Source organism: Carcharodon carcharias (assembly GCF_017639515.1).
Source record: "Carcharodon carcharias isolate sCarCar2 chromosome 27 unlocalized genomic scaffold, sCarCar2.pri SUPER_27_unloc_1, whole genome shotgun sequence".
Classification (NCBI taxonomy): Eukaryota; Metazoa; Chordata; class Chondrichthyes; order Lamniformes; family Lamnidae; genus Carcharodon; species Carcharodon carcharias.
The window spans coordinates 6,154,634-6,180,429 of record NW_024470624.1 but is presented as its reverse complement, the minus strand read 5'-3'; the positions used below and the strand labels follow the sequence as shown (position 1 = coordinate 6,180,429).

The following is a 25,796-nucleotide window of genomic DNA, read 5'->3' as shown; positions in this document are numbered from 1 at the left end:
GGCAGAGAGAGTGAGTGAGTAGCGGCAGATTGTGTGTGAGTAGAGGCAGAGAGAGTGAGTGATTAGGCGGAGAGAGTGAGTGATTAGGGGGTGAGAGTGAGTGAGTAGAGGCGGAGAGAGAAAGTGAGTATAGGCGGAGAGGGAGTGAATGAGTAGAGGCGGAGAGAGAAAGTGAGTAGAGGCGGAGAGAGAGAGTGAGTAGAGGCGGAGAGAGTGAGTGAGTAGAGGCGGAGAGAGTGAGTGAGTAGAGGCGGAGATAGCGAGTGAATAGAGGCGGAGAGAGTGAGTGAGTAGCGGCGGAGAGAGTGAGTGAGTAGCGGCGGAGAGAGTGAGTGAGTAGCGGCGGAGTGAGTGAGTAGCGGCGGAGAGAGTGAGTGAGTAGCGGCGGAGAGAGTGAGTGAGTAGCGGCGGAGAGAGTGAGTGAGTAGCGGCTGAGAGAGTGAGTGAGTAGCAGCGGAGAGAGTGAGTGAGTAGCGGCGGAGAGAGTGAGTGAGTAGCGGCGGAGAGAGTGAGTGAGTAGCGGCGGAGAGAGTGAGTGAGTAGCGACGGAGAGAGTGAGTGAGTAGCGGCGGAGAGAGTGAGTGAGTAGCAGCGGAGAGAGTGAGTGAGTAGCGCCAGAGTGTGAGTGAGTAGAGGCAGAAAGAGTGAGTGTGTGGACGCAGAGAGAGTGAGTGAGTAGAGGCAGAGAGAGTGAGTGAGTAGAGGCAGAGAGAGTGAGTGAGTAGCGGCGGAGATAGTGAGTGAATAGAGGCGGAGAGAGTGAGTGAGTAGAGGCGGAGAGAGTGAGTGAGTAGCGGCGGAGAGAGTGAGTGAGTAGCGGCGGAGAGAGTGAGTGAGTAGCGGCGGAGAGAGTGAGTGAGTAGCGGCGGAGAGAGTGAGTGAGTAGAGGCAGAGAGAGTGAGTGAGTAGAGGCAGAGAGAGTGAGTGATCATGCGCAGAGAGAGTGAGTAGAGGTAGAGAGAGTGAGTGAGTAGAGGTAGAGAGAGTGAGTGAGTAGAGGCAGAGTGAGTGAGTGAGTAGAGTCGGAGAGAGTGAGTGAGTAGCGGCAGAGTGTGTGTGAGTCGAGGGAGAGAGTGAGAGATTAGGCGCAGAGAGAGTGAGTAGGGGCCAGAGTGTGAGTGAGTAGAGGTGGAGAGAGTGAGTGAGTAGAGGCGGAGAGAGGGAGTGAGTAGAGGCAGAGAGAGTGAGTGAGTAGAGGCGGAGAGAGTGAGTGAGTAGAGGCGGAGAGAGTGAGTGAGTGGAGGCGGAGAGAGTGAGTGAGTAGCGGCAGAGAGAGTGAGTGAGTAGCGGCAGCTAGAGTGAGTGAGTAGCGGCAGCGAGAGTGAGTGAGTAGCGGCAGCGAGAGTAAGTGATTAGGCGCAGAGTGAGTGAGTAGGGGCAGGGAGTGAGAGTGTAGGGCCAGAGTGTGAGTGAGTAGAGGCAGAGAGTGAGTGAGGTGGAGAGAGTGAGTGAGTAGAGGCGGAGAGAGTGAGTGAGTAGCGGCGGAGAGAGAGAGTGAGTAGAGGCGGAGAGAGTGAGTGAGTAGAGACGGAGAGATTGAGTGAGTAGAGGCGGAGAGAGTGAGTGAGTAGCGGCGGCGAGAGTGAGTGAGTAGCGGCGGCGAGAGTGAGTTAGTAGCGGCGGCGAGAGTGAGTGAGTAGGCGCAGAGGGAGTGAGTAGGGGCAGGGAGTGAGAGTGTAGGGCCAGAGTGTGAGTGAGTAGAGGCAGAGAGAGTGAGTGAGTAGAGGCAGAGAGAGTGAGTGAGTAGAGGCAGAGAGAGTGAGTGAGTAGAGGCAGAGAGAGTGAGTGAGTAGAGGCAGAGAGAGTGAGTGAGTAGAGGCAGAGAGAGTGAGTGAGTAGCGGCAGAATGTGTGTGAGTAGAGGCAGAGAGAGTGAGTGATTAGGCGGAGAGAGTGAGTGATTAGGCGGAGAGAGTGAGTGAGTAGAGGCGGAGAGAGAAAGTGAGTAGAGGCGGAGAGAGAGTGAGTGAGTAGAGGCGGAGAGAGAGTGAGTAGAGGCGGAGAGAGAGAGTGAGTAGAGGCGGAGAGAGTGAGTGAGTAGAGGCGGAGAGAGTGAGTGAGTAGAGGCGGAGAGAGTGAGTGAGTAGAGGCAGAGAGAGTGTGTGAGTAGAGGCGGAGAGAGTGAGTGAGTAGCGGCGGAGAGAGTGAGTGAGTAGCGGCGGAGAGAGTGAGTGAGTAGAGGCGGAGAGAGTGAGTGAGTAGCGGCGGAGAGAGTGAGTGAGTAGAGTCGGATAGAGTGAGTGAGTAGCGCCACAGTGTGAGTGAGTAGAGGCAGAGAGAGTGAGTGAGTAGCGGCAGAGTGTGTGTGAGTAGAGGCAGAGAGAGTGAGTGATTAGGCGGAGAGAGTGAGTGATCATGCGGAGAGAGTGAGTGAGTAGCGTCGGAGAGAGCGAGTGAGTAGCGGCGGAGAGAGCGAGTGAGTAGCGGCGGAGAGAGTGAGTGAATAGCGGCGGAGAGAGTGAGTGAGTAGAGGCGGAGGGAATGAGTGAGTAGCGGCAGAGGGAGTGAGTGAGTAGCAGCAGAGAGAGTGAGTGAGTAGCGGCGGAGAGAGAGTGAGTAGCGGCGGAGAGAGTGAGTGAGTAGCGGCTGAGAGAGTGAGTGAGTAGCGGCGGAGAGAGTGAGTGAGTAGCGGCGGAGAGAGTGAGTGAGTAGCGGCGGAGAGAGTGAGTGAGTAGCGGCGGAGAGAGTGAGTGAGTAGCGACGGAGAGAGTGAGTGAGTAGCGGCGGAGAGAGTGAGTGAGTAGCGGCGGAGAGAGTGAGTGAGTAGCGCCAGAGTGTGAGTGAGTAGAGGCAGAAAGAGTGAGTGTGTGGACGCAGAGAGAGTGAGTGAGTAGAGGCAGAGAGAGTGAGTGAGTAGAGGCAGAGAGAGTGAGTGAGTAGCGGCAGAGTGTGTGTGAGTAGAGGCAGAGAGAGTGAATGATTAGGCGGAGAGAGTGAGTGATTAGGGGGAGAGAGTGAGTGAGTAGAGGCGGAGAGAGAATGTGAGTACAGGCGGAGAGAGAGTGAGTGAGTAGAGGCGGAGAGAGAAAGTGAGTAGAGGCGGAGAGAGTGAGTGAGTAGAGGCGGAGAGAGTGAGTGAGTAGAGGCGGAGAGAGTGAGTGAGTAGAGGCGGAGAGAGTGAGTGAGTAGAGGCGGAGAGAGTGAGTGAGTAGAGGCGGAGAGAGTGAGTGAGTAGAGGCAGAGAGAGTGTGTGAGTAGAGGCGGAGAGAGTGAGTGAGTAGCGGCGGAGAGAGTGAGTGAGTAGCGGCGGAGAGAGTGAGTGAGTAGCGGCGGAGAGAGTGAGTGAGTAGAGTCGGATAGAGTGAGTGAGTAGAGTCGGATAGAGTGAGTGAGTAGCGCCACAGTGTGAGTGAGTAGAGGCAGAGAGAGTGAGTGAGTAGCGGCAGAGTGTGTGTGAGTAGAGGCAGAGAGAGTGAGTGATTAGGCGGAGAGAGTGAGTGATCATGCGGAGAGAGTGAGTGAGTAGCGGCGGAGAGAGCGAGTGAGTAGCGGCGGAGAGAGCGAGTGAGTAGCGGCGGAGAGAGTGAGTGAATAGCGGCGGAGAGAGTGAGTGAGTAGAGGCGGAGGGAATGAGTGAGTAGCGGCAGAGGGAGTGAGTGAGTAGCAGCAGAGAGAGTGAGTGAGTAGCGGCGGAGAGAGAGTGAGTAGCGGCGGAGAGAGTGAGTGAGTAGCGGCTGAGAGAGTGAGTGAGTAGCGGCGGAGAGAGTGAGTGAGTAGCGGCGGAGAGAGTGAGTGAGTAGCGGCGGAGAGAGTGAGTGAGTAGCGGCGGAGAGAGTGAGTGAGTAGCGACGGAGAGAGTGAGTGAGTAGCGGCGGAGAGAGTGAGTGAGTAGCGGCGGAGAGAGTGAGTGAGTAGCGCCAGAGTGTGAGTGAGTAGAGGCAGAAAGAGTGAGTGTGTGGACGCAGAGAGAGTGAGTGAGTAGAGGCAGAGAGAGTGAGTGAGTAGAGGCAGAGAGAGTGAGTGAGTAGCGGCAGAGTGTGTGTGAGTAGAGGCAGAGAGAGTGAATGATTAGGCGGAGAGAGTGAGTGATTAGGGGGAGAGAGTGAGTGAGTAGAGGCGGAGAGAGAATGTGAGTACAGGCGGAGAGAGAGTGAGTGAGTAGAGGCGGAGAGAGAAAGTGAGTAGAGGCGGAGAGAGTGAGTGAGTAGAGGCGGAGAGAGTGAGTGAGTAGAGGCGGAGAGAGTGAGTGAGTAGAGGCGGAGAGAGTGAGTGAGTAGAGGCGGAGAGAGTGAGTGAGTAGAGGCGGAGAGAGTGAGTGAGTAGAGGCAGAGAGAGTGTGTGAGTAGAGGCGGAGAGAGTGAGTGAGTAGCGGCGGAGAGAGTGAGTGAGTAGCGGCGGAGAGAGTGAGTGAGTAGCGGCGGAGAGAGTGAGTGAGTAGAGTCGGATAGAGTGAGTGAGTAGAGTCGGATAGAGTGAGTGAGTAGCGCCACAGTGTGAGTGAGTAGAGGCAGAGAGAGTGAGTGAGTAGCGGCAGAGTGTGTGTGAGTAGAGGCAGAGAGAGTGAGTGATTAGGCGGAGAGAGTGAGTGATCATGCGGAGAGAGTGAGTGAGTAGCGGCGGAGAGAGCGAGTGAGTAGCGGCGGAGAGAGCGAGTGAGTAGCGGCGGAGAGAGTGAGTGAATAGCGGCGGAGAGAGTGAGTGAGTAGAGGCGGAGGGAATGAGTGAGTAGCGGCAGAGGGAGTGAGTGAGTAGCAGCAGAGAGAGTGAGTGAGTAGCGGCGGAGAGAGAGTGAGTAGCGGCGGAGAGAGTGAGTGAGTAGCGGCTGAGAGAGTGAGTGAGTAGCGGCGGAGAGAGTGAGTGAGTAGCGGCGGAGAGAGTGAGTGAGTAGCGGCGGAGAGAGTGAGTGAGTAGCGGCGGAGAGAGTGAGTGAGTAGCGACGGAGAGAGTGAGTGAGTAGCGGCGGAGAGAGTGAGTGAGTAGCGGCGGAGAGAGTGAGTGAGTAGCGCCAGAGTGTGAGTGAGTAGAGGCAGAAAGAGTGAGTGTGTGGACGCAGAGAGAGTGAGTGAGTAGAGGCAGAGAGAGTGAGTGAGTAGAGGCAGAGAGAGTGAGTGAGTAGCGGCAGAGTGTGTGTGAGTAGAGGCAGAGAGAGTGAATGATTAGGCGGAGAGAGTGAGTGATTAGGGGGAGAGAGTGAGTGAGTAGAGGCGGAGAGAGAATGTGAGTACAGGCGGAGAGAGAGTGAGTGAGTAGAGGCGGAGAGAGAAAGTGAGTAGAGGCGGAGAGAGTGAGTGAGTAGAGGCGGAGAGAGTGAGTGAGTAGAGGCGGAGATAGTGAGTGAATAGAGGCGGAGAGAGTGAGTGAGTAGAGGCGGAGAGAGTGAGTGAGTAGCGGCGGAGAGAGTGAGTGAGTAGCGGCGGAGAGAGTGAGTGAGTAGCGGCGGAATGTGTGTGAGTAGAGGCAGAGAGAGTGAGTGATTAGGCGGAGAGAGTGAGTGATTAGGCGGAGAGAGTGAGTGAGTAGAGGCGGAGAGAGAAAGTGAGTAGAGGCGGAGAGAGAGTGAGTGAGTAGAGGCGGAGAGAGAGTGAGTAGAGGCGGAGAGAGAGAGTGAGTAGAGGCGGAGAGAGTGAGTGTGTAGAGGCGGAGAGAGTGAGTGAGTAGAGGCGGAGAGAGTGAGTGAGTAGAGGCAGAGAGAGTGTGTGAGTAGAGGCGGAGAGAGTGAGTGAGTAGCGGCGGAGAGAGTGAGTGAGTAGCGGCGGAGAGAGTGAGTGAGTAGCGGCGGAGAGAGTGAGTGAGTAGCGGCGGAGAGAGTGAGTGAGTAGAGTCGGATAGAGTGAGTGAGTAGCGCCACAGTGTGAGTGAGTAGAGGCAGAGAGAGTGAGTGAGTAGCGGCAGAGTGTGTGTGAGTAGAGGCAGAGAGAGTGAGTGATTAGGCGGAGAGAGTGAGTGATCATGCGGAGAGAGTGAGTGAGTAGCGGCGGAGAGAGCGAGTGAGTAGCGGCGGAGAGAGCGAGTGAGTAGCGGCGGAGAGAGTGAGTGAATAGCGGCGGAGAGAGTGAGTGAGTAGAGGCGGAGGGAATGAGTGAGTAGCGGCGGAGGGAGTGAGTGAGTAGCAGCAGAGAGAGTGAGTGAGTAGCGGCGGAGAGAGAGTGAGTAGCGGCGGAGAGAGTGAGTGAGTAGCGGCGGAGAGAGTGTGAGTAGCGGCGGAGCGAGTGAGTGAGTAGCGGCGGAGAGAGTGAGTGAGTAGAGGCGGAGAAAGTGAGTGAGTAGAGTCGGAGAGAGTGAGTGATTAGGCGCAGAGAGAGTGAGTAGAGGGAGATAGAGTGAGTGAGTAGAGGCAGAGAGAGTGAGTGAGTAGAGGCAGAGAGAGTGAGTGAGTAGAGGCAGAGAGAGTGAGTGAGTAGAGGCAGAGAGAGTGAGTGAGTAGAGGCAGAGAGAGTGAGTGAGTAGAGTCGGAGAGAGTGAGTGAGTAGCGGCGGCGAGAGTGAGTGAGTAGCGTCACCGAGAGTGAGTGATTAGGCGCAGAGGGAGTGAGAAGGGGCAGGGAGTGAGAGTGTAGGGCCAGAGTGTGAGTAGGTCGAGGCGGAGAGAGTGAGTGACTAGAGGCGGAGAGAGTGAGTGACTAGAGGCGGAGAGAGTGAGTGACTAGAGGCGGAGAGAGTGAGTGACTAGAGGCGGAGAGAGTGAGTGACTAGAGGCGGAGAGAGTGAGTGACTAGAGGCGGAGAGAGTGAGTGACTAGAGGCAGAGAGAGTGAGTGAGTAGAGGCGGACAGAATGAGTGAGTAGGGGCCAGAGTGTGAGTGAGTAGAGGCAGAGAGAGTGAGCGATTAGTCGCAGAGAGAGTGAGTAGAGGCGGAGAGAGTGAGTGAGTAGAGGCGGAGAGAGTGAGTGAGTAGAGGCGGAGAGAGTGAGTGAGTAGAGGCAGAGAGCGTGAGTGAGTAGAGGCGGAGAGAGTGAGTGAGTAGAGGCGGAGAGAGTGAGTGAGTAGAGGCGGAGAGAGTGAGTGAGTAGAGACGGAGAGAGTGAGTAGAGGCGGAGAGAGAGAGTGAGTAGAGGCGGAGAGAGTGAGTGAGTAGAGGCGGAGAGAGTGAGTGAGTAGCGGCAGAGAGAGTGAGTGAGTAGCGGCGGAGAGAGTTGATGAGTAGAGTCGGAGAGAGTGAGTGAGTAGCGCCAGAGTGTGAGTGAGTAGAGGCAGAGAGAGTGAGTGAGTGGAGGCAGAGAGAGTGAGTGAGTAGAGGCAGAGAGAGGGAGTGAGTAGAGGCAGAGAGAGTGAGTGAGTAGCGGCAGAGTGTGTGTGAGTAGAGGCAGAGAGAGTGAGTGATTAGGCGGAGAGAGTGAGTGATTAGGGGGAGAGAGTGAGTGAGTAGAGGCGGAGAGAGAAAGTGAGTATAGGCGGAGAGGGAGTGAGTGAGTAGAGGCGGAGAGAGAAAGTGAGTAGAGGCGGAGAGAGAGAGTGAGTAGAGGCGGAGAGAGAGAGTGAGTAGAGGCGGAGAGAGTGAGTGAGTAGAGGCGGAGAGAGAGTGAGTAGAGGCGGAGAGAGAGTGAGTAGAGGCGGAGATAGCGAGTGAATAGAGGCGGAGAGAGTGAGTGAGTAGCGGCGGAGAGAGTGAGTGAGTAGCGGCGGAGAGAGTGAGTGAGTAGCGGCGGAGAGAGTGAGTGAGTAGCGGCGGAGAGAGTGAGTGAGTAGCGGCGGAGAGAGTGAGTGAGTAGCGGCGGAGAGAGTGAGTGAGTAGCGGCGGAGAGAGTGAGTGAGTAGCGGCTGAGAGAGTGAGTGAGTAGCGGCGGAGAGAGTGAGTGAGTAGCGGCGGAGAGAGTGAGTGAGTAGCGGCGGAGAGAGTGAGTGAGTAGCGGCGGAGAGAGTGAGTGAGTAGCGGCGGAGAGAGTGAGTGAGTAGAGTCGGAGAGAGTGAGTGAGTAGCGCCAGAGTGTGAGTGAGTAGAGGCAGAAAGAGTGCGTGAGTGGACGCAGAGAGAGTGAGTGAGTAGAGGCAGAGAGAGTGAGTGAGTAGAGGCAGAGAGAGTGAGTGAGTAGCGGCAGAGTGTGTGTGAGTAGAGGCAGAGAGAGTGAGTGATTAGGCGGAGAGAGTGAGTGTTTATGGGGAGAGAGTGAGTGAGTAGAGGCGGAGAGAGAAAGTGAGTACAGGCGGAGAGAGAGTGAGTGAGTAGAGGCGGAGAGAGAAAGTGAGTAGAGGCGGAGAGAGAGAGTGAGTAGAGGCGGAGAGAGTGAGTGAGTAGAGGCGGAGAGAGTGAGTGAGTAGAGGCGGAGATAGTGAGTGAATAGAGGCGGAGAGAGTGAGTGAGTAGAGGCGGAGAGAGTGAGTGAGTAGCGGCAGAGAGAGTGAGTGAGTAGCGGCGGAGAGAGTGAGTGAGTAGCGGCGGAGAGAGTGAGTGAGTAGCGGCGGAGAGAGTGAGTGAGTAGCGGCGGAGAGAGTGAGTGTGTAGCGGCGGAGAGAGTGAGTGAGTAGCGGCTGAGAGAGTGAGTGAGTAGCGGCGGAGAGAGTGAGTGAGTAGAGGCGGAGGGAGTGAGTGAGTAGAGGCGGAGGGAGTGAGTGAGTAGCGGCGGAGGGAGTGAGTGAGTAGCGGCGGCGAGAGTGAGTGAGTAGCGGCGGAGAGAGTGAGTGAGTAGAGGCGGAGAGAGTGAGTGAGTAGCGGCGGAGAGAGTGAGTGAGTAGCGGCGGAGAGAGTGAGTGAGTAGCGGCGGAGAGAGTGAGTGAGTAGCGGCGGCGAGAGTGAGTGAGTAGCGGCGGCGAGAGGGAGTGAGTAGCGGCGGCGAGAGTGAGTGAGTAGCGGCGGCGAGAGTGAGTGAGTAGCGGCGGCGACAGTGAGTGAGTAGCGGCAGCGAGACTGAGTGAGTAGGCGCAGAGGGAGTGAGTAGGGGCAGGGAGTGAGAGTGTAGGGCCAGAGTGTGAGTGAGTAGAGGCAGAGAGAGTGAGTGAGTAGAGGCAGAGAGAGTGAGTGAGTAGAGGCAGAGAGAGTGAGTGAGTAGAGGCAGAGAGAGTGAGTGAGTAGCGGCAGAATGTGTGTGAGTAGAGGCAGAGAGAGTGAGTGATTAGGCGGAGAGAGTGAGTGATTAGGCGAGAGAGTGAGTGAGTAGCGCCAGAGTGTGAGTGAGTAAAGGCAGAGAGAGTGAGTGAGTGGAGGCAGAGAGAGTGAGTGAGTGGAGGCAGAGAGAGTGAGTGAGTAGAGGCAGAGAGAGTGAGTGAGTAGAGGCAGAGAGAGTGAGTGAGTAGCGGCAGAGTGTGTGAGAGTAGAGGCAGAGAGAGTGAGTGATTAGGCGGAGAGAGTGAGTGATTAGGGGGAGAGGGTGTGCGTAGCGGCGGAGAAAGTGAGTGAGTAGCGGCGGAGAGAGTGAGTGAGTAGCGGCGGAGAGAGTGAGTGAGTAGCGGCGGAGTGAGTGAGTAGCGGCGGAGAGAGTGAGTGAGTAGCGGCGGAGAGAGTGAGTGAGTAGCGGCGGAGAGAGTGAGTGATTAGCGGCTGAGAGAGTGAGTGAGTAGCGGCGGAGAGAGTGAGTGAGTAGCGGCGGAGAGAGTGAGTGAGTAGCGGCGGAGAGAGTGAGTGAGTAGCGGCGGAGAGAGTGAGTGAGTAGCGGCGGAGAGAGTGAGTGAGTAGAGTCGGAGAGAGTGAGTGAGTAGCGCCAGAGTGTGAGTGAGTAGAGGCAGAAAGAGTGAGTGAGTGGACGCAGAGAGAGTGAGTGAGTAGAGGCAGAGAGAGTGAGTGAGTAGAGGCAGAGAGAGTGAGTGAGTAGCGGCAGAGTGTGTGTGAGTAGAGGCAGAGAGAGTGAGTGAATAGAGGCGGAGAGAGTGAGTGAGTAGAGGCGGAGAGAGAAAGTGAGTAGGGGCGGAGAGAGAGAGTGAGTAGAGGCGGAGAGAGTGAGTGAGTAGAGGCGGAGAGAGTGAGTGAGTAGAGGCGGAGAGAGTGAGTGAGTAGAGGCGGAGATAGTGAGTGAATAGAGGCGGAGAGAGTGAGTGAGTAGAGGCGGAGAGAGTGAGTGTGTAGCGGCAGAGAGAGTGAGTGAGTAGCGGCGGAGAGAGTGAGTGAGTAGCGGCGGAGAGAGTGAGTGAGTAGCGGCGGAGAGAGTGAGTGAGTAGCGGCGGAGAGAGTGAGTGAGTAGCGGCGGAGAGAGTGAGTGAGTAGCGGCGGAGAAAGTGAGTGAGTAGCGGCGGAGACAGTGAGTGAGTAGCGGCTGAGAGAGTGAGTGATTAGAGGCGGAGAGAGTGAGTGAGTAGAGGCGGAGGGAGTCAGTGAGTAGAGGCGGAGGGAGTGAGTGAGTAGCGGCGGAGGGAGTGAGTGAGTAGCGGCGGCGAGAGTGAGTGAGTAGCGGCGGAGAGAGTGAGTGAGTAGAGGCGGAGAGAGTGAGTGAGTAGCGGCGGAGAGAGTGAGTGAGTAGCGGCGGAGAGAGTGAGTGAGTAGCGGCGGAGAGAGTGAGTGAGTAGCGGCGGAGAGAGTGAGTGAGTAGCGGCGGCGAGAGTGAGTGAGTAGCGGCGGCGAGAGTGAGTGAGTAGCGGCGGCGAGAGTGAGTGAGTAGCGGCGGCGAGAGTGAGTGAGTAGCGGCGGCGAGAGTGAGTGAGTAGCGGCGGCGAGAGTGAGTGAGTAGCGGCGGCGAGAGTGAGTGAGTTGCGGCGGCGACAGTGAGTGAGTAGCGGCAGCGAGAGTGAGTGAGTAGGCGCAGAGGGAGTGAGTAGGGGCAGGGAGTGAGAGTGTAGGGCCAGAGTGTGAGTGAGTAGAGGCAGAGAGAGTGAGTGAGTAGAGGCAGAGAGAGTGAGTGAGTAGAGGCAGAGAGAGTGAGTGAGTAGCGGCAGAATGTGTGTGAGTAGAGGCAGAGAGAGTGAGTGATTAGGCGGAGAGAGTGAGTGATTAGGCGAGAGAGTGAGTGAGTAGCGCCAGAGTGTGAGTGAGTAGAGGCAGAGAGAGTGAGTGAGTGGAGGCAGAGAGAGTGAGTGAGTGGAGGCAGAGAGAGTGAGTGAGTAGAGGCAGAGAGAGTGAGTGAGTAGAGGCAGAGAGAGTGAGTGAGTAGCGGCAGAGTGTGTGAGAGTAGAGGCAGAGAGAGTGAGTGATTAGGCGGAGAGAGTGAGTGATTAGGGGGAGAGGGTGTGAGTAGCGGCGGAGAAAGTGAGTGAGTAGCGGCGGAGAGAGTGAGTGAGTAGCGGCGGAGAGAGTGAGTGAGTAGAGGCGGAGGGAGTGAGTGAGTAGCGGCGGAGGGAGTGAGTGAGTAGCGGCGGCGAGAGTGAGTGAGTAGCGGCGGCGAGAGTGAGTGAGTAGAGGCGGAGAGAGTGAGTGAGTAGCGGCGGAGAGAGTGAGTGAGTAGCGGCGGCGAGTGTGTGAGTAGCGGCGGCGAGAGTGAGTGAGTAGCGGCGGCGAGAGTGAGTGAGTAGCGGCGGCGAGAGTGAGTGAGTAGCAGCGGCGAGAGTGAGTGAGTAGCGGCAGCGAGAGTGAGTGAGTAGGCGCAGAGGGAGTGAGTAGGGGCAGGGAGTGAGAGTGTAGGGCCAGAGTGTGAGTGAGTAGAGGCAGAGAGAGTGAGTGAGTAGAGGCAGAGAGAGTGAGTGAGTAGCGGCAGAATGTGTGTGAGTAGAGGCAGAGAGAGTGAGTGATTAGGCGGAGAGAGTGTGATTAGGCGAGAGAGTGAGTGAGTAGCGCCAGAGTGTGAGTGAGTAGAGGCAGAGAGAGTGAGTGAGTGGAGGCAGAGAGAGTGAGTGAGTAGAGGCAGTGAGAGTGAGTGAGTAGCGGCAGAGTGTGTGAGAGTAGAGGCAGAGAGAGTGAGTGAGTAGCGGCAGAGTGTGTGAGAGTAGAGGCAGAGAGAGTGAGTGATTAGGCGGAGAGAGTGAGTGATTAGGGGGAGAGAGTGAGTGAGTAGAGGCGGAGAGAGAAAGTGAGTACAGGCGGAGAGATAGTGAGTGAGTAGAGGCGGAGAGAGAAAGTGAGTAGAGGCGGAGAGAGAGAGTGAGTAGAGGCGGAGAGAGAGAGTGAGTAGAGGCGGAGAGAGTGAGTGAGTAGAGGCGGAGATAGTGAGTGAATAGAGGCGGAGAGAGTGAGTGAGTAGAGGCGGAGAGAGTGAGTGAGTAGAGGCGGAGAGAGTGAGCGAGTAGCGGCGGAGAGAGTGAGTGAGTAGCGGCGGAGAAAGTGAGTGAGTAGAGGCGGAGAGAGTGAGTGAGTAGCGGCGGAGAGAGTGAGTGAGTAGCGGCGGAGAGAGTGAGTGAGTAGCGGCGGAGAGAGTGAGTGAGTAGCGGCGGAGAGCGTGAGTGAGTAGCGGCGGAGAGAGTGAGTGAGTAGCGGCGGAGAGAGTGAGTGAGTAGCGGCGGAGAGAGTGAGTGAGTAGCAGCGGAGAGAGTGAGTGAGTAGAGTCGGAGAGAGTGAGTGAGTAGCGCCAGAGTGTGAGTGAGTAGAGGCAGAGAGAGTGAGTGAGTAGAGGCGGAGAGAGTGAGTGAGTAGAGGCAGAGAGAGTGAGTTAGTAGCGGCAGAGTGTGTGTGAGTAGAGGCAGAGAGAGTGAGTGATTAGGCGGAGAGAGTGAGTGATTAGGGGGAGAGAGTGAGTGAGTAGAGGCGGAGAGAGAAAGTGAGTATAGGCGGCGAGGGAGTGAGTGAGTAGAGGCGGAGAGAGAAAGTGAGTAGAGGCGGAGAGAGAGAGTGAGTAGAGGCGGAGAGAGTGGGTGAGTAGAGGCGGAGAGAGTGAGTGAGTAGAGGCGGAGATAGTGAGTGAATAGAGGCGGAGAGAGTGAGTGAGTAGCGGCGGAGAGAGTGAGTGAGTAGCGGCGGAGAGAGTGAGTGAGTAGCGGCGGAGAGAGTGAGTGAGTAGCGGCGGAGAGAGTGAGTGAGTAGCGGCGGAGAGAGTGAGTGAGTAGCGGCGGAGAGAGTGAGTGAGTAGCGGCGGAGAGAGTGAGTGAGTAGCGGCGGAGAGAGTGAGTGAGTAGCGCCAGAGTGTGTGAGTAGAGGCAGAGAGAGTGAGTGAGTGGAGGCAGAGAGAGTGAGTGAGTAGAGGCAGAGAGAGTGAGTGAGTAGAGGCAGAGAGAGTGAGTGAGTAGCGGCAGAGTGTGTTTGAGTAGAGGCAGAGAGAGTGAGTGATTAGGCAGAGAGAGTGAGTGATTAGGGGGAGAGAGTGCGTGAGTAGAGGCGGAGAGAGAAAGTGAGTAGAGGCGGAGAGAGAGTGAGTGAGTAGAGGCGGAGAGAGAGAGTGAGTAGAGGCGGAGATAGTGAGTGAATAGAGGCGGAGAGAGTGAGTGAGTAGAGGCGGAGAGAGTGAGTGAGTAGCGGCGGAGAGAGTGAGTGAGTAGCGGCGGAGAGAGTGAGTGAGTAGCGGCGGAGAGAGTGAGTGAGTAGCGGCGGAGAGAGTGAGTGAGTAGCGGTGGAGAGAGTGAGTCTGTAGCGGCGGAGAAAGTGAGTGAGTAGCGGCGGAGAGAGTGAGTGAGTAGAGGCGGAGAGAGTGAGTGAGTAGCGGCGGAGAGAGTGAGTGAGTAGCGGCGGAGAGAGTGAGTTAGTAGCGGCGGAGAGAGTGAGTGAGTAGCGGCGGAGAGAGTGAGTGAGTAGCGGCGGAGAGAGTGAGTGCGTAGCAGCGGAGAGAGTGAGTGCGTAGAGGCGGAGGGAGTGAATGAGTAGAGGCAGAGACAGTGAGTGAGTAGAGGCAGAGAGAGTGAGTGAGTAGCGGCAGCGAGAGTGAGTGATTAGGCGCAGAGGGAGTGAGTAGGGGCAGGGAGTGAGAGTGTAGGGCCAGAGTGTGAGTGAGTAGAGGCAGAAAGAGTGAGTGAGTAGAGGCAGAGAGAGTGAGTGAGTAGAGGCATAGACAGTGAGTGAGTAGAGGCAGAGAGAGTGAGTGAGTAGTGGCAGAGAGTGAGTGAGTAGCGGCAGAGTGTGTGTGAGTAGAGGCAGAGAGAGTGAGTGAGTAGAGGCAGAGAGAGTGAGTGAGTAGCGGCAGCGAGAGTGAGTGATTAGGCGCAGAGGGAGTGAGTAGGGGCAGGGAGTGAGAGTGTAGGGCCAGAGTGTGAGTGAGTAGAGGCAGAAAGAGTGAGTGAGTAGAGGCAGAAAGAGTGAGTGAGTAGAGGCAGAGAGAGTGAGTGAGTAGAGGCATAGACAGTGAGTGAGTAGAGGCAGAGAGAGTGAGTGAGTAGAGGCAGAGAGAGTGAGTGAGTAGTGGCAGAGAGAGTGAGTGAATAGCGGCAGAGTGTGTGTGAGTAGAGGCAGAGAGAGTGAGTGATTAGGCGGAGAGAGAGAGTGAGTAGAGGCGGAGAGAGAGTGAGTAGAGGCAGAGAGAGAGTGAGTAGAGGCGGAGAGAGAGAGTGAGTAGAGGCGGAGAGGGTGAGTGAGTAGAGGCGGAGAGAGTGAGTGAGTAGAGGCGGAGATAGTGAGTGAATAGAGGCGGTGAGAGTGAGTGAGTAGAGGCGGAGAGAGTGAGTGAGTAGAGGCGGAGAGAGTGAGTGAGTAGCGGCGGAGAGAGTGAGTGAGTAGCGGCGGAGAGAGTGAGTGAGTAGCGGCGGAGAGAGTGAGTGAGTAGCGGCGGAGAGAGTGAGTGAGTAGCGGCGGAGAGAGTGAGTGAGTAGCGGCGGAGAGAGTGAGTGAGTAGCGGCGGAGAGAGTGAGTGAGTAGCGGCGGAGAGAGTAAGTGAGTAGAGGCGGAGAGATTGAGTGAGTAGCGGCGGAGAGAGTGTGTGAGTAGCGGCGGCGAGAGTGTGTGAGTAGCGGCAGCTAGAGTGAGTGAGTAGCGGCAGCGAGAGTGAGTGATTAGGCGCAGAGGGAGTGAGTAGGGGCTTGGAGTTAGTGTGTAGGGCCAGAGTGTGAGTGAGTCGAGGCGGAGAGAGTGAGTGACTAGAGGCGGAGAGAGTGAGTGACTAGAGGCGGAGAGAGTGAGTGACTAGAGGCAGAGAGAGTGAGTGATTAGGCGCAGAGAGAGTGATTAGGGGCCAGAGTGTGAGTGAGTAGAGGCAGAGAGAGTGAGTGAGTAGAGGCGGAGAGAGTGAGTGAGTAGAGGCGGAGAGCGTGAGTGAGTAGAGGCGGAGAGAGTGAGTGTGTAGAGGTGGAGAGAGTGAGTGAGTAAAGGCGGAGAGAGTGAATGAGTAGAGGCGGAGAGAGTGTGGGCAGAGTGTGGGCGGGCGAGTGTGGGCAGAGTGTGGGTGGGCGAGTGTGGGCAGGCGAGTGTGGGCAGAGTGTGGGCGGGCGAGTGTGGGCGGGCGAGTGGGGGCAGAGTGTGGGCGGGCGAGTGGGGGCAGAGTGTGGGCGGACGAGTGGGGTCAGAGTGTGGGCGAGAGAGTAGGGGCAGAGCACGGGCGAGAGAGCAGGGGCAGAGCGCAGGCGAGCGAGCAAGCAGGGGCAGGGAGTGAGAGTGTAGGGCCAGAGTGTGAGTGAGTACAGGCGGAGAGAGTGAGTGAGTAGAGGCGGAGAGAGTTTTTGAGTTGAGGCAGAGAGAGTGAGTGAGTCGAGGCAGAGAGTGAGTGAGTCGAGGCGGAGAGAGTGAGTGAGTAGAGTCGGAGAGAGTGAGTGATTAGGCGCAGAGTGAGTAGAGGCAGAGAGAGTGAGTGAGTAGAGGCAGAGAGAGTGAGTGAGTAGAGGCAGAGAGAGTGAGTGATCAGGCGCAGAGAGAGTGAGTAGAGGTAGAGAGAGTGAGTGAGTAGAGGCAGAGTGAGTGAGTGAGTAGAGTCGGAGAGAGTGAGTGAGTAGCGGCAGAGTGTGTGTGAGTAGAGGCAGAGAGAGTGAGTGATTAGGCGCAGAGAGAGTGAGTAGGGGCCAGAGTGTGAGTGAGTAGAGGCGGAGAGAGTGAGTGAGTAGAGGCGGAGAGAGTGAGTGAGTAGAGGCGGAGAGAGTGAGTGAGTAGAGGCGGAGAGAGGGAGTGAGTAGAGGCGGAGAGAGGGAGTGAGTAGAGGCGGAGAGAGTGAGTGAGTAGAGGCGGAGAGAGTGAGTGAGTAGAGGCGGAGAGGGTGAGTGAGTAGCGGCGGAGAGAGTGAGTGAGTAGCGGCAGAGAGAGTGAGTGAGTAGCGGCAGCTAGAGTGAGTGAGCAGCGGCAGCGAGTGTGAGTGAGTAGCGGCAGCGAGAGTAAGTGATTAGGCGCAGAGTGAGTGAGTAGGGGCAGGGAGTGAGAGTGTAGGGCCAGAGTGTGAGTGAGTAGAGGCAGAGAGTGAGTGAGGTGGAGAGAGTGAGTGAGTAGAGGCGGAGAGAGTGAGTGAGTAGCGGCGGAGAGAGAGAGTGAGTAGAGGCGGAGAAAGTGAGTGAGTAGAGGCGGAGAGAGTGAGTGAGTAGAGGCGGAGAGAGTGAGTGAGTAGAGGCGGAGAGAGTGAGTGAGTAGAGGCGGAGAGAGTGAGTGTGTAGAGGCGGAGAGAGTGAGTAGAGGCGGAGAGAGTGAGTGAGTCGAGGCGGAGAGAGTGAGTAAGTCGAGGCGGAGAGATTGAGTGAGTCGAGGCGGCGAGAGTGAGTGAGTAGCGGCGGCGAGAGTGAGTGAGTAGCGGCGGCGAGAGTGAGTGAGTAGCGGCGGCGAGAGTGAGTGAGTAGGCGCACAGGGAGTGAGTAGGGGCAGGGAGTGAGAGTGTAGGGCCAGAGTGTGAGTGAGTAGAGGCAGAGAGAGTGAGTGAGTAGAGGCAGAGAGAGTGAGTGAGTAGAGGCAGAGAGAGTGAGTGAGTAGAGGCAGAGAGAGTGAGTGAGTAGAGGCAGAGAGAGTGACTGAGTAGAGGCAGAGAGAGTGAGTGAGTAGCGGCAGAATGTGTGTGAGTAGAGGCAGAGAGAGTGAGTGATTAGGCGGAGAGAGTGAGTGATTAGGCGGAGAGAGTGAGTGAGTAGAGGCGGAGAGAGAAAGTGAGTAGAGGCGGAGAGAGAGTGAGTGAGTAGAGGCGGAGAGAGTGAGTAGAGGCGGAGAGGGGGAGTGAGTAGAGGCGGAGAGAGTGAGTGAGTAGAGGCGGAGAGAGTGAGTGAGTAGAGGCGGAGATAGTGAGTGAATAGAGGCGGAGAGAGTGAGTGAGTAGAGGCGGTGAGAGTGAGTGAGTAGCGGCGGAGAGAGTGAGTGAGTAGCGTCGGAGAGAGTGAGTGAGTAGCGGCGGACGGAGTGAGTGAGTAGCGGCGGAGAGAGTGAGTGAGTAGCGGCGGCGAGAGTAAGTGAATAGCAGCGGCGAGAGTGAGTGAGTAGCGGCGGCGAGAGTGAGTGAGTAGCGGCAGCGAGAGTGAGTGATTAGGCGCAGAGGGAGTGAGTAGGGGCAGGGAGTGAGAGTGTAGGGCCAGAGTGTGAGTGAGTAGAGGCAGAGAGAGTGAGTGAGTAGAGGCAGAGAGAGTGAGTGAGTAGAGGCAGAGAGAGTGAGTGAGTAGAGGCAGAGAGAGTGAGTGAGTAGAGGCAGAGAGAGTGTGAGTAGCGGCAGAGTGTGTGTGAGTAGAGGCAGAGAGAGTGAGTGATTAGGCGGAGAGAGAGAGTGGGTAGAGGCGGAGAGGGTGAGTGAGTAGAGGCGGAGAGAGTGAGTGAGTAGAGGCGGAGATAGTGAGCGAATAGAGGCGGAGAGAGTGAGCGAGTAGAGGCGGAGAGAGTGAGCGAGTAGAGGCGGAGAGAGTGAGCGAGTAGCGGCGGAGAGAGTGAGTGAGTGAGTAGCGGCGGAGAGAATGAGTGAGTAGCGGCGGAGAGAGTGAGTGAGTAGCGGCGGAGAGAGTGAGTGAGTAGCGGCGGAGAGAGTGAGTGAGTAGCGGCGGAGAGAGAGTGAGTGAGTAGCGGCGGAGAGAGTGAGTGAGTAGCGGCGGAGAGAGTGAGTGAGTAGAGGCGGAGAGAGTGAGTGAGTAGCGGAGGCGAGAGTGAGTGAGTAGCGGCGGCGAGAGTGAGTGAGTAGCGGCAGCTAGAGTGAGTGAGTAGCGGCAGCGAGAGTTAGTGATTAGGCGCAGAGGGAGTGAGTAGGGGCAGGGAGTGAGAGTGTCGGGCCAGAGTGTGAGTGAGTCGAGGCGGAGAGAGTGAGTGACTAGAGGCGGAGAGAGTGAGTGACTAGAGGCAGAGAGAGTGAGTGAGTAGAGGTGGAGAGAGTTAGTGATTAGGCACAGAGAGAGTGAGTAGGGGCCAGAGTGTGAGTGAGTAGAGTCAGAGAGAGTGAGTGAGTAGAGGCGGAGAGCGTGAGTGAGTAGAGGCGGAGAGCGTGAGTGAGTAGAGGCGGAGAGAGTGAGTGAGTAGAGGTGGAGAGAGTGAGTAAGTAAAGGCGGAGAGAGTGAGTGAGTAGAGGCGGAGAGAGTGAGGGCAGAGTGTGGGCGGGCGAGTGTGGGCGGGTGAGTGTGGGCAGAGTGTGGGCGGGCGAGTGTAGGCAGAGTGTGGGCGGGCGAGTGGGCGAGAGAGTAGGGGCAGAGCACGGGCGAGAGAGCAGGGGCAGAGCGTAGGCGAGCGAGCAAGCAGTGGCAGGGAGTGAGAGTGTAGGGCCAGAGTGTGAGTGAGTACAGGCGGAGAGAGTGAGTGACTAGAGGCGGAGAGAGTGAGTGAGTAGAGGCAGAGAGAGTGAGTGAGTCGAGGCAGAGAGAGTGAGTGAGTCGAGGCAGAGAGAGTGAGTGACTAGAGGCAGAGAGAGTGAGTGAGTAGAGTCGGAGAGAGTGAGTGATTAGGCGCAGAGAGAGTGAGTAGAGGCAGAGAGAGAGAGTGAGTAGAGGCAGAGAGAGTGAGTGAGTAGAGGCAGAATGAGTGAGTGAGTAGAGTCGGAGAGAGTGAGTGAGTAGCGGCAGAGTGTGTGTGAGTAGAGGCAGAGAGAGTGAGTGATTAGGCGCAGAGAGAGAGTAGGGGCCAGAGTGTGAGTGAGTAGAGGCGGAGAGAGTGAGTGAGTAGAGGCGGAGAGAGGGAGTGAGAAGAGGCGGAGAGAGTGAGTGAGTAGAGGCGGAGAGAGTGAGTGAGTAGAGGCGGAGAGAGTGAGTGAGTAGAGGCGGAGAGAGTGAGTGAGTCGAGGCGGAGAGAGTGAGTGAGTCGAGGCGGAGAGAGTGAGTGAGTCGAGGCGGAGAGAGTGAGTGAGTAGAGTCGGAGAGAGTGAGTGAGTAGCGGCAGAGTGTGTGTGAGTAGAGGCAGAGAGAGTGAGTGATTAGTCGCAGAGAGAGTGAGTAGGGGCCAGAGATTGAGTGAGTGAGTAGAGGCAGAGAGAGTGAGTGAGTAGAGGCAGAGAGAGTGAGTGAGTAGCGGCAGAGTGTGTGTGAGTAGAGGCAGAGAGAGTGAGTGATTAGGCGCAGAGAGTGAGTGAGTAGAGGCGGAGAGAGAAAGTGAGTAGAGTCATAGAGAGATTGAGTGAGTAGAGGCAGAGAGAGTGAGTAGAGGCGGAGAGAGAGAGTGAGTAGAGGCGGAGAGAGTGAGTGAGTAGAAGCGGAGAGAGTGAGTGAGTAGCGGCGGAGAGAGTGAGTGAGTACAGGCGGAGAGAGAGAGTGAGTAGAGGCGGAGAGAGTGAGTGAGTCGAGGCGGAGAGTGTGTGTGAGTAGCGGCAGAGAGTGAGTGAGTAGAGGCAGAGAGTGAGTGAGTCGAGGCAGAGTGAGTGAGTGAGTAGAGGCAGAGAGAGCGAGAAGGGGCAGAGTGTGAGTGAGCGAGTAGGGGCAGAGCGTGAGTGAGTGAGTAGGGGCAGAGCGTGAGCGAGCGAGTAGGGGCAGAGCGTGAAGGCAGAGATGGAAAGCAAGAGAAGGGGGCAGAGAGAGAGAAGGGGCAGAGAGAGAGAGCGAAGGGGCAGAGAGGGAGAGAGAAGGGGGCTGGGAGAGAGAGAAGGGGGCAGAGAGAGAGAAAAGGGGGCAGAGAGAGAAGGGGGCAGAGTGAGAGCGAAGGGGGCAGAGAGAGGGAGAAGGTGGCAGGGAGAGAGGGAGAAGGGGGCAGGGAGAGAGGGAGAAGGGGGCAGAGAGAGAGGGAGAAGGGGGCAGAGAGAGAGAGAGAAGGGGGGGAAAGAGAGAGAAGGGGGCAGAGAGAGAGAGAGAGGGGGGTAAGAGAGAGAAGGGGGCAGAGAGAGAGCGAAGGGGGGAAAGAGAGAGAAAGGGCAGAGAGAGAGAAGGGGAGAGCGAGAGGGAGAGAGAAGGGGACAGAGGGGGTGAAATGGGGCAGCGAGGGTGAAATGGGGCAGAGAGAGTGAAATGGGGCAGAGAGGGAGAGAAGGGGGCAGAGAGAGCGAAGGGGGCAGAGAGAGCGAAGGGGGCAGAGAGAGAGAGCGCAGGGGGCAGAGAGAGAGCGAAGGGGCAGAGAGGGAGAGCGAAGGGGCAGAGAGAGAGAGAAGGGGGCAGAGAGAGAGAAGGGGCCAGAGAGAGAGAGAGAAGGGGATAGACAGAGAGAGAAGGGGCAGAGAGAGAGAGAGAAGGGGGGCAGAGAGAGAGAAGGGAGGCAGAGAGAGAGAGAAAGGGGCAGAGAGAGAGAGGGAAGGGGGCAGAGAGAGAGAGAGAAGGGGCAGAGAGAGAGAGAGAGAAGGGGCCGAGAGAGAGCGAGAAGGGGACAGAGAGAGAGAGAGAAGGGGGCAGAGAGAGAGAGAAAGGGGGCAGAGAAAGAGAGAAGTGGGGCAGAGAGAGAGAGAAGGGGGCAGAGAGAGAGAGAGGAGGCAGAGAGAGAGAGAGGAAGCAGAGAGAGAGAGAAGCGGGGCAGAGAGAGAGAGAAGGGGGCAGAGAGAGAGAGAAGGGGGCAAAGAGAGAGAAGGGGGGCAGAGAGAGAGAGAAGGGGGCAGAGAGAGAGAGAGAAGGGGGCAGAGAGAGAGAGAGAAGGGGGCAGAGAGAGAGAGAGAAGGGGACAGAGAGAGAAGGGGGCAGAGAGAGAGAAGGGGGCAGAGAGAGAGAGAGAAGGGGGCAGAGAGAGAGAGAGAAGGGGGCAGAGAGATAGAGAAGGGGGGCAGAGAGAGAGAAGGGGGCAGAGAGAGAGAGAGAAGGGGGCAGAGAGAGAGAGAGAAGGGGGGCAGAGAGAGAGAAGGGGGCAGAGAGAGAGAGAGAAGGGGGCAGAGAGAGAGAGAGAAGGGGGCAGAGAGAGAGAGAAGGGGGCAGAGAGAGAGAGAAGGGGGCAGAGAGAGGGAGAGAAGGGGGCAGAGAGAGGGAGAGAAGGGGGCAGAGAGAGAGAAGGGGGCAGAGAGAGAGAGAAGGGGGCAGAGAGAGAGAGAGAAGGGGGCAGAGAGAGAGAAGGGGGGCAGAGAGAGAGAGAGAAGGGGGCAGAGAGAGAGAAGGGGGCAGAGAGAGAGAAGGGGGCAGAGAGAGAGAGAGAAGGGGGCAGAGAGAGAGAGAGAAGGGGGCAGAGAGAGAGAGAAGGGGGCAGAGAGAGAGAGAAGGGGGCAGAGAGAGAGAGAAGGGGGCAGAGAGAGAGAGAAGGGGGCAGAGAGAGAGAAGGGGGCAGAGAGAGGGAGAGAAGGGGGCAGAGAGAGAGAAGGGGGCAGAGAGAGAGAGAAGGGGGTAGAGAGAGAGAGAAGGGGGCAGAGAGAGGGAGAAGGGGGCAGAGAGAGAGAGAAGGGGGCAGAGAGAGAGAAGGGAGCAGAGAGAGAGAAGGGGGCAGAGAGAGTGAGAGGTGACAGAGAGAGAGGGAGAGAGAGAGAAGAGGAGAGAAGGGGGCAGAGAGAGAGAGAAGGGGGCAGAGAGATAGAGAAGGGGGACAGAAAGAGAGAGAGAAGGGGGCAGAGAGAGAGAGAGAAGGGGGCAGAGAGAGAGAGAGAAGGGGGCAGAGAGAGAGAGAAGGGGGCAGAGAGATAGAGAAGGGGGGCAGAGAGAGAGAGAAGGGGGCAGAAAGAGAGAGAAGGGGGCAGAGAGAGAGAGAGAAGGGGGCAGAGAGAGAGAGAAGGGGGCAGAGAGAGAGAGAGAAGGGGGCAGAGAGATAGAGAAGGGGGGCAGAGAGAGAGACAAGGGGGCAGAGAGAGAGAGAAGGGGGCAGAGAGATAGAGAAGGGGGGCAGAGAGAGAGAGAGAAGGGGGCAGAGAGAGAGAGAGAAGGGGCAGAGAGAGAGAGAAGGGGGCAGAGAGAGAGAGAGAAGGGGGCAGAGAGAGAGAGAGAAGGGGGCAGAGAGAGAGAGAGAAGGGGCAGAGAGAGAGAGAAGGGGGCAGAGAGAGAGAGAAGGGGGCAGAGAGAGAGAGAAGGGGGCAGAGAGAGAGAGAGAAGGGGGCAGAGAGAGAGAGTAGGGGGCAGAGAGAGAGAGAGTAGGGGGCAGAGAGAGAGAGAGAAGGGGGCAGAGAGAGGGAGAGAAGGGGGCAGAGAGAGAGAGAAAGGGGCAGAGAGAGAGAGAAGGGGGCAGAGAGAGAGAGAGAAGGGGGCAGAGAGAGAGAGAAGGGGGCAGAGAGAGAGAAGGGGGCAGAGAGAGAGAGAGAAGGGGGCAGAGAGAGAGAGAAGGGGGCAGAGAGAGAGAAGGGGGCAGAGAGAGAGAGAGAAGGGGGCAGAGAGAGGGAGAGAAGGGGGCAGAGAGAGAGAGAAGGGGGCAGAGAGAGAGAAGGGGGCAGAGAGAGAGAGAGAAGGGGACAGAGAGAAGGGGGCAGAGAGAGAGAAGGGGGCAGAGAGAGAGAGAGAAGGGAGCAGAGAGAGAGAGAGAGAGGGGGCAGAGAGATAGAGAGGGTGCAGAGAGAGAGAGAGAGAAGGGGTCAGAGAGAGAGAGAGGGTGCAGAGAGAGAGAGAGAAGGGGTCAGAGAGAGAGAGAGGGGGCAGAGAGATAGAGAGGGTGCAGAGAGAGAGAGAGAGAGGGGGCAGAGAGAGAGAGAGAAGGGGGCAGAGAGATAGAGAAGGGGGGCAGAGAGAGAGAGAGAAGGGGGCAGAGACAGGGAGAGAGAAGGGGGCAGAGACAGGGAGAGAGAAGGGGGCAGAGAGATAGAGAAGGGGGCAGAGAGAGAGAGAGAAGGGGGCAGAGAGAGAGAGAAGGGGGCAGAGAGAGAGAAGGGGTCAGAGAGAGAGAGAGAGGTGACAGAGAGAGAGAGAAGAGGAGAGAAGGGGGCAGAGAGAGAGAGAAGGGGGCAGAGAGAGAGAGAGAAGGGGGCAGAGAGAGAGGGAGAAGGGGGCAGAGAGAGAGAGAAGGGGGCAGAGAGAGAGAGAAGGGGGCAGAGAGATAGAGAAGGGGGGCAGAGAGATAGAGAAGGGGGGCAGAGAGAGAGAGAAGGGGGCAGAGAGAGCGAGAGGGGGGGCAGAGAGAGAGAGAGGGGGCAGAGAGGGAGAGAGAGAGGGGGGCAGAGAGGGAGAGAGAGAGGGGGCAGAGAGAGAGAGAGAAGGGGGCAGAGAGAGAGAGAGAGGGGGCAGAGAGGGAGAGAGAGAGGGGGCAGAGAGAGAGAGAGAAGGGGGCAGAGAGAGGGAGAAGGGGGCAGCGAGAGAGAGAAGGTGACAGAGAGAGAGAGAGAAGAGGAGAGAAGTGGTGCAGAGAAAGTGAAGGTGCAGAGAGTGGGGGGGCGGGTGGGAAAGAGTTAACGCGGGGAGGGAAAGGCAGTGATGTTTGTTCGGGGTCGGGGGGATGGGCAGTGACCTCAGCCCAGGGTCAGGGAGGGACGGTAGCCTCAGGCCAGAGGCTGCGGGTCGGGTTGGCTCGGTGACCGCTGTCCAGGGGTCGCGGGTCGCGAGGCGAGCAGGTGACCTCGGGCCTGCGGGGGTGGGTGTGCGGGGGTGGCGGGGGGGCAAGGCCGGTGACCTCAGCCCCCGCGTCGCGGACCGAGTCGGCGGCCTCGGCCTCGGGGCCGTGGGTCAAGACCGGTGGTGACCTCGACCCGCGGGGTCAGGGGTCAGGCTGCTGAAGTGAGTCCAGAAGCTAAGAGTTTGGTCCTGTGATCCTTGTGGGTTGGGGGTGGGGGGGGGGTGGGAGAGGGAGGTCAGAGAGGTAGGGGCGGTGACCCCAGAGGTCAGGGGTGATCTGTTCGAGGGAGGGGAGGGGAGCGGGTGGTCAGGGCAGTGACCTGGAAGGGTGAGGGTGTGGGGGGGCCGGGGGTGGAGGGGAACGTGGATTGGTGATTCCAGTGTTCAGGCGACCTCCCCCCCCGCCACCGCCCCGGCGTTGACCACTTCTCTCTCTGTCCCTTCCTCAGGCCGAACCCTGGTGGACTACCGGTCAGTGAAGTTCCTCTTGCGGCAGCTGCCAGGCCTGAGCTGGCTGGCCCCCTTCATACCCGGTTTCATCAAGGTCCCCAAATGGGTCTTAGCCCTGGCCGCCAATAAATTCTAAATCCCTCCCTTCCTCTCACCCATCCCACCCCTCCTTAGGCCTTGCCTAACCCCGCCCCCCCCCCCACCCACTCACTTCCCCTCACCCCCCTCCCCAACTCCCCTAGACGTCGGCTGCCTCGCCGGTGAAGACACGGAGGATTTGGATTTATTCTGAAGTGCCAGCCAGGACCAGCAGCTAAGGGCGCCAAAGCCCACGCAGACAATCCTTGCACGAAAAGCTAAAACAAACTCGTACAGAGGGCTCAGCTGTAAATTTGCAATTAGGAAATGGGGGGAGGCGCCCACGCGCGCACACGCAGGCGGGGAAGGGGCGTTTTAACGCCGTCTGATCGCCTCGAACCACCTCCGGTCCACGTCCCCCGTAAACCTTTCACCTAGAGCCTGGAGATTTGTGTTGCAAGGGAGACGTGCCGAAACTTTTTGTCCTGCGATCGACAGGGCCCTTTGCAAGAATACCACTATAAAGGGGGGGGGGGAACAACAATTTACACCGCACGTGAAGAGAGTGCTGATTCGTTGGCAAAGTGGACTCTGATCGGCAGAGGCGTTGCCGTGGAGAATGCACCAGCGGCGGTGACTCACAGCTAACTGCCAAGCGTCGTTTGAAGTTTAAACCAGGCAGCTCGACCCTGATTGGTCGAGGCAATCCATAGTTCCTACATTCTTTGCTGTCTCCAAAAGGACAATACCCAGACTCTGCACTGCAATTACTGTACAAGGACACAATGATCAGTCCACCGCTGGGGTGGCGGGGGGTGGGGGTGCGGGGGTGGGCGGCGGAAGTCGTCATCCTGTGGTCTTTGTCTAACTAATACCGTTAAGTTGTCACTGATGGTTTAAAAAAAAAAATATATATATATAAACTCTGCTCATTGATGCTCGGTGGAGAAGTGCCCGGACTGCCCGGCGTTTGCTCCCCGCGTGCGTAACTTGAACGTGGCGTCTGGGCTCCGAGCGTTGAAATTTTGTACCAGATTATGCCTCGGACCTTTCACCGGGTCCTGAGATTGCCAATGACCCACTGCCTCACGCCGCGATGCGTCCAGGGCCCGCCCTGGTTCCCGTGCGACCTGTCTCCCAGCCTCGGGGCCGGGTTGGGTAACCCCACCACCCCACCGCCTTGCCCCGACTCCACTGGGGGTGGGGGGGATGGGGGGGGTGGTGGGTGGTGTTGGAGCCGAACCCTCTCCTTCGCTTTATCTGCGCTGGCAACCTTGGCGGGGCCTCGTGCGGCGATTGAGGTCACAGGCCTGGAATCTTTGACCCTCTGCGGATGGGCGCTCCCTGTACTCTCCCTGGTTTTGGAGAGCGGTGCCTTTTTGAGATACCCCCCCCACCACCTCGAGGCGGCTCAGAGTCAAGGCCACCTTTTGGTGGAGTCGGCTTTTGGACCCACCCCTGCGGTGTGCCATTAACCACCTTCTCCCCCGACACAGCCCTCACAACATCGCCGACGCCTCGAGAGGGCCCCCTCATGACCTGAAAGATCGCCCGACTTTGATCTCCCACAGAGGGCCCAAAAAACTTTGCAGACAGAAAGAACGTGTGCACAAATTGCACCTGTTTCAACCTAAACAAAGTAAGTGACAGCCATTCGCTGACACATTCCTCAGGGCAATGCCTGGACCAATCAGGGTCGAGCCGCCTGGTCTAAATTTCAAACGATGCTTGGCAGTTAACTGTCAGTCACCGCCGCTGGTGCATTCTCCACGGCAACGCCTCTGCCAATCAGAGTCCACTTTGCCCACTAATCGGCACTCTCTTCACGTGCGGTGTAAATTGTTGTTTTCCCCCCTTATATTGGTATTCTTGCAGAGGGTCCTGTCGAGTGCAAGACA

General features: G+C 57.6%; 1 protein-coding gene across 1 annotated transcript in view; it reads left to right on the top strand.

Annotated features, from left to right (window-relative positions):
• The window catches only part of dhrs1 (dehydrogenase/reductase (SDR family) member 1), a 102,935-nt gene extending 78,911 nt beyond the window's left edge, over positions 1-24,024 (top strand). The window contains exon 8 of the mRNA XM_041180769.1: positions 23,820-24,024. Coding sequence (XP_041036703.1) covers positions 23,820-23,956 — 137 coding nt within the window. The 3' untranslated portion in view covers positions 23,957-24,024. The remainder of the gene's footprint in view (positions 1-23,819) is intronic.
• Positions 24,025-25,796: the final 1,772 nt, after the last annotated feature.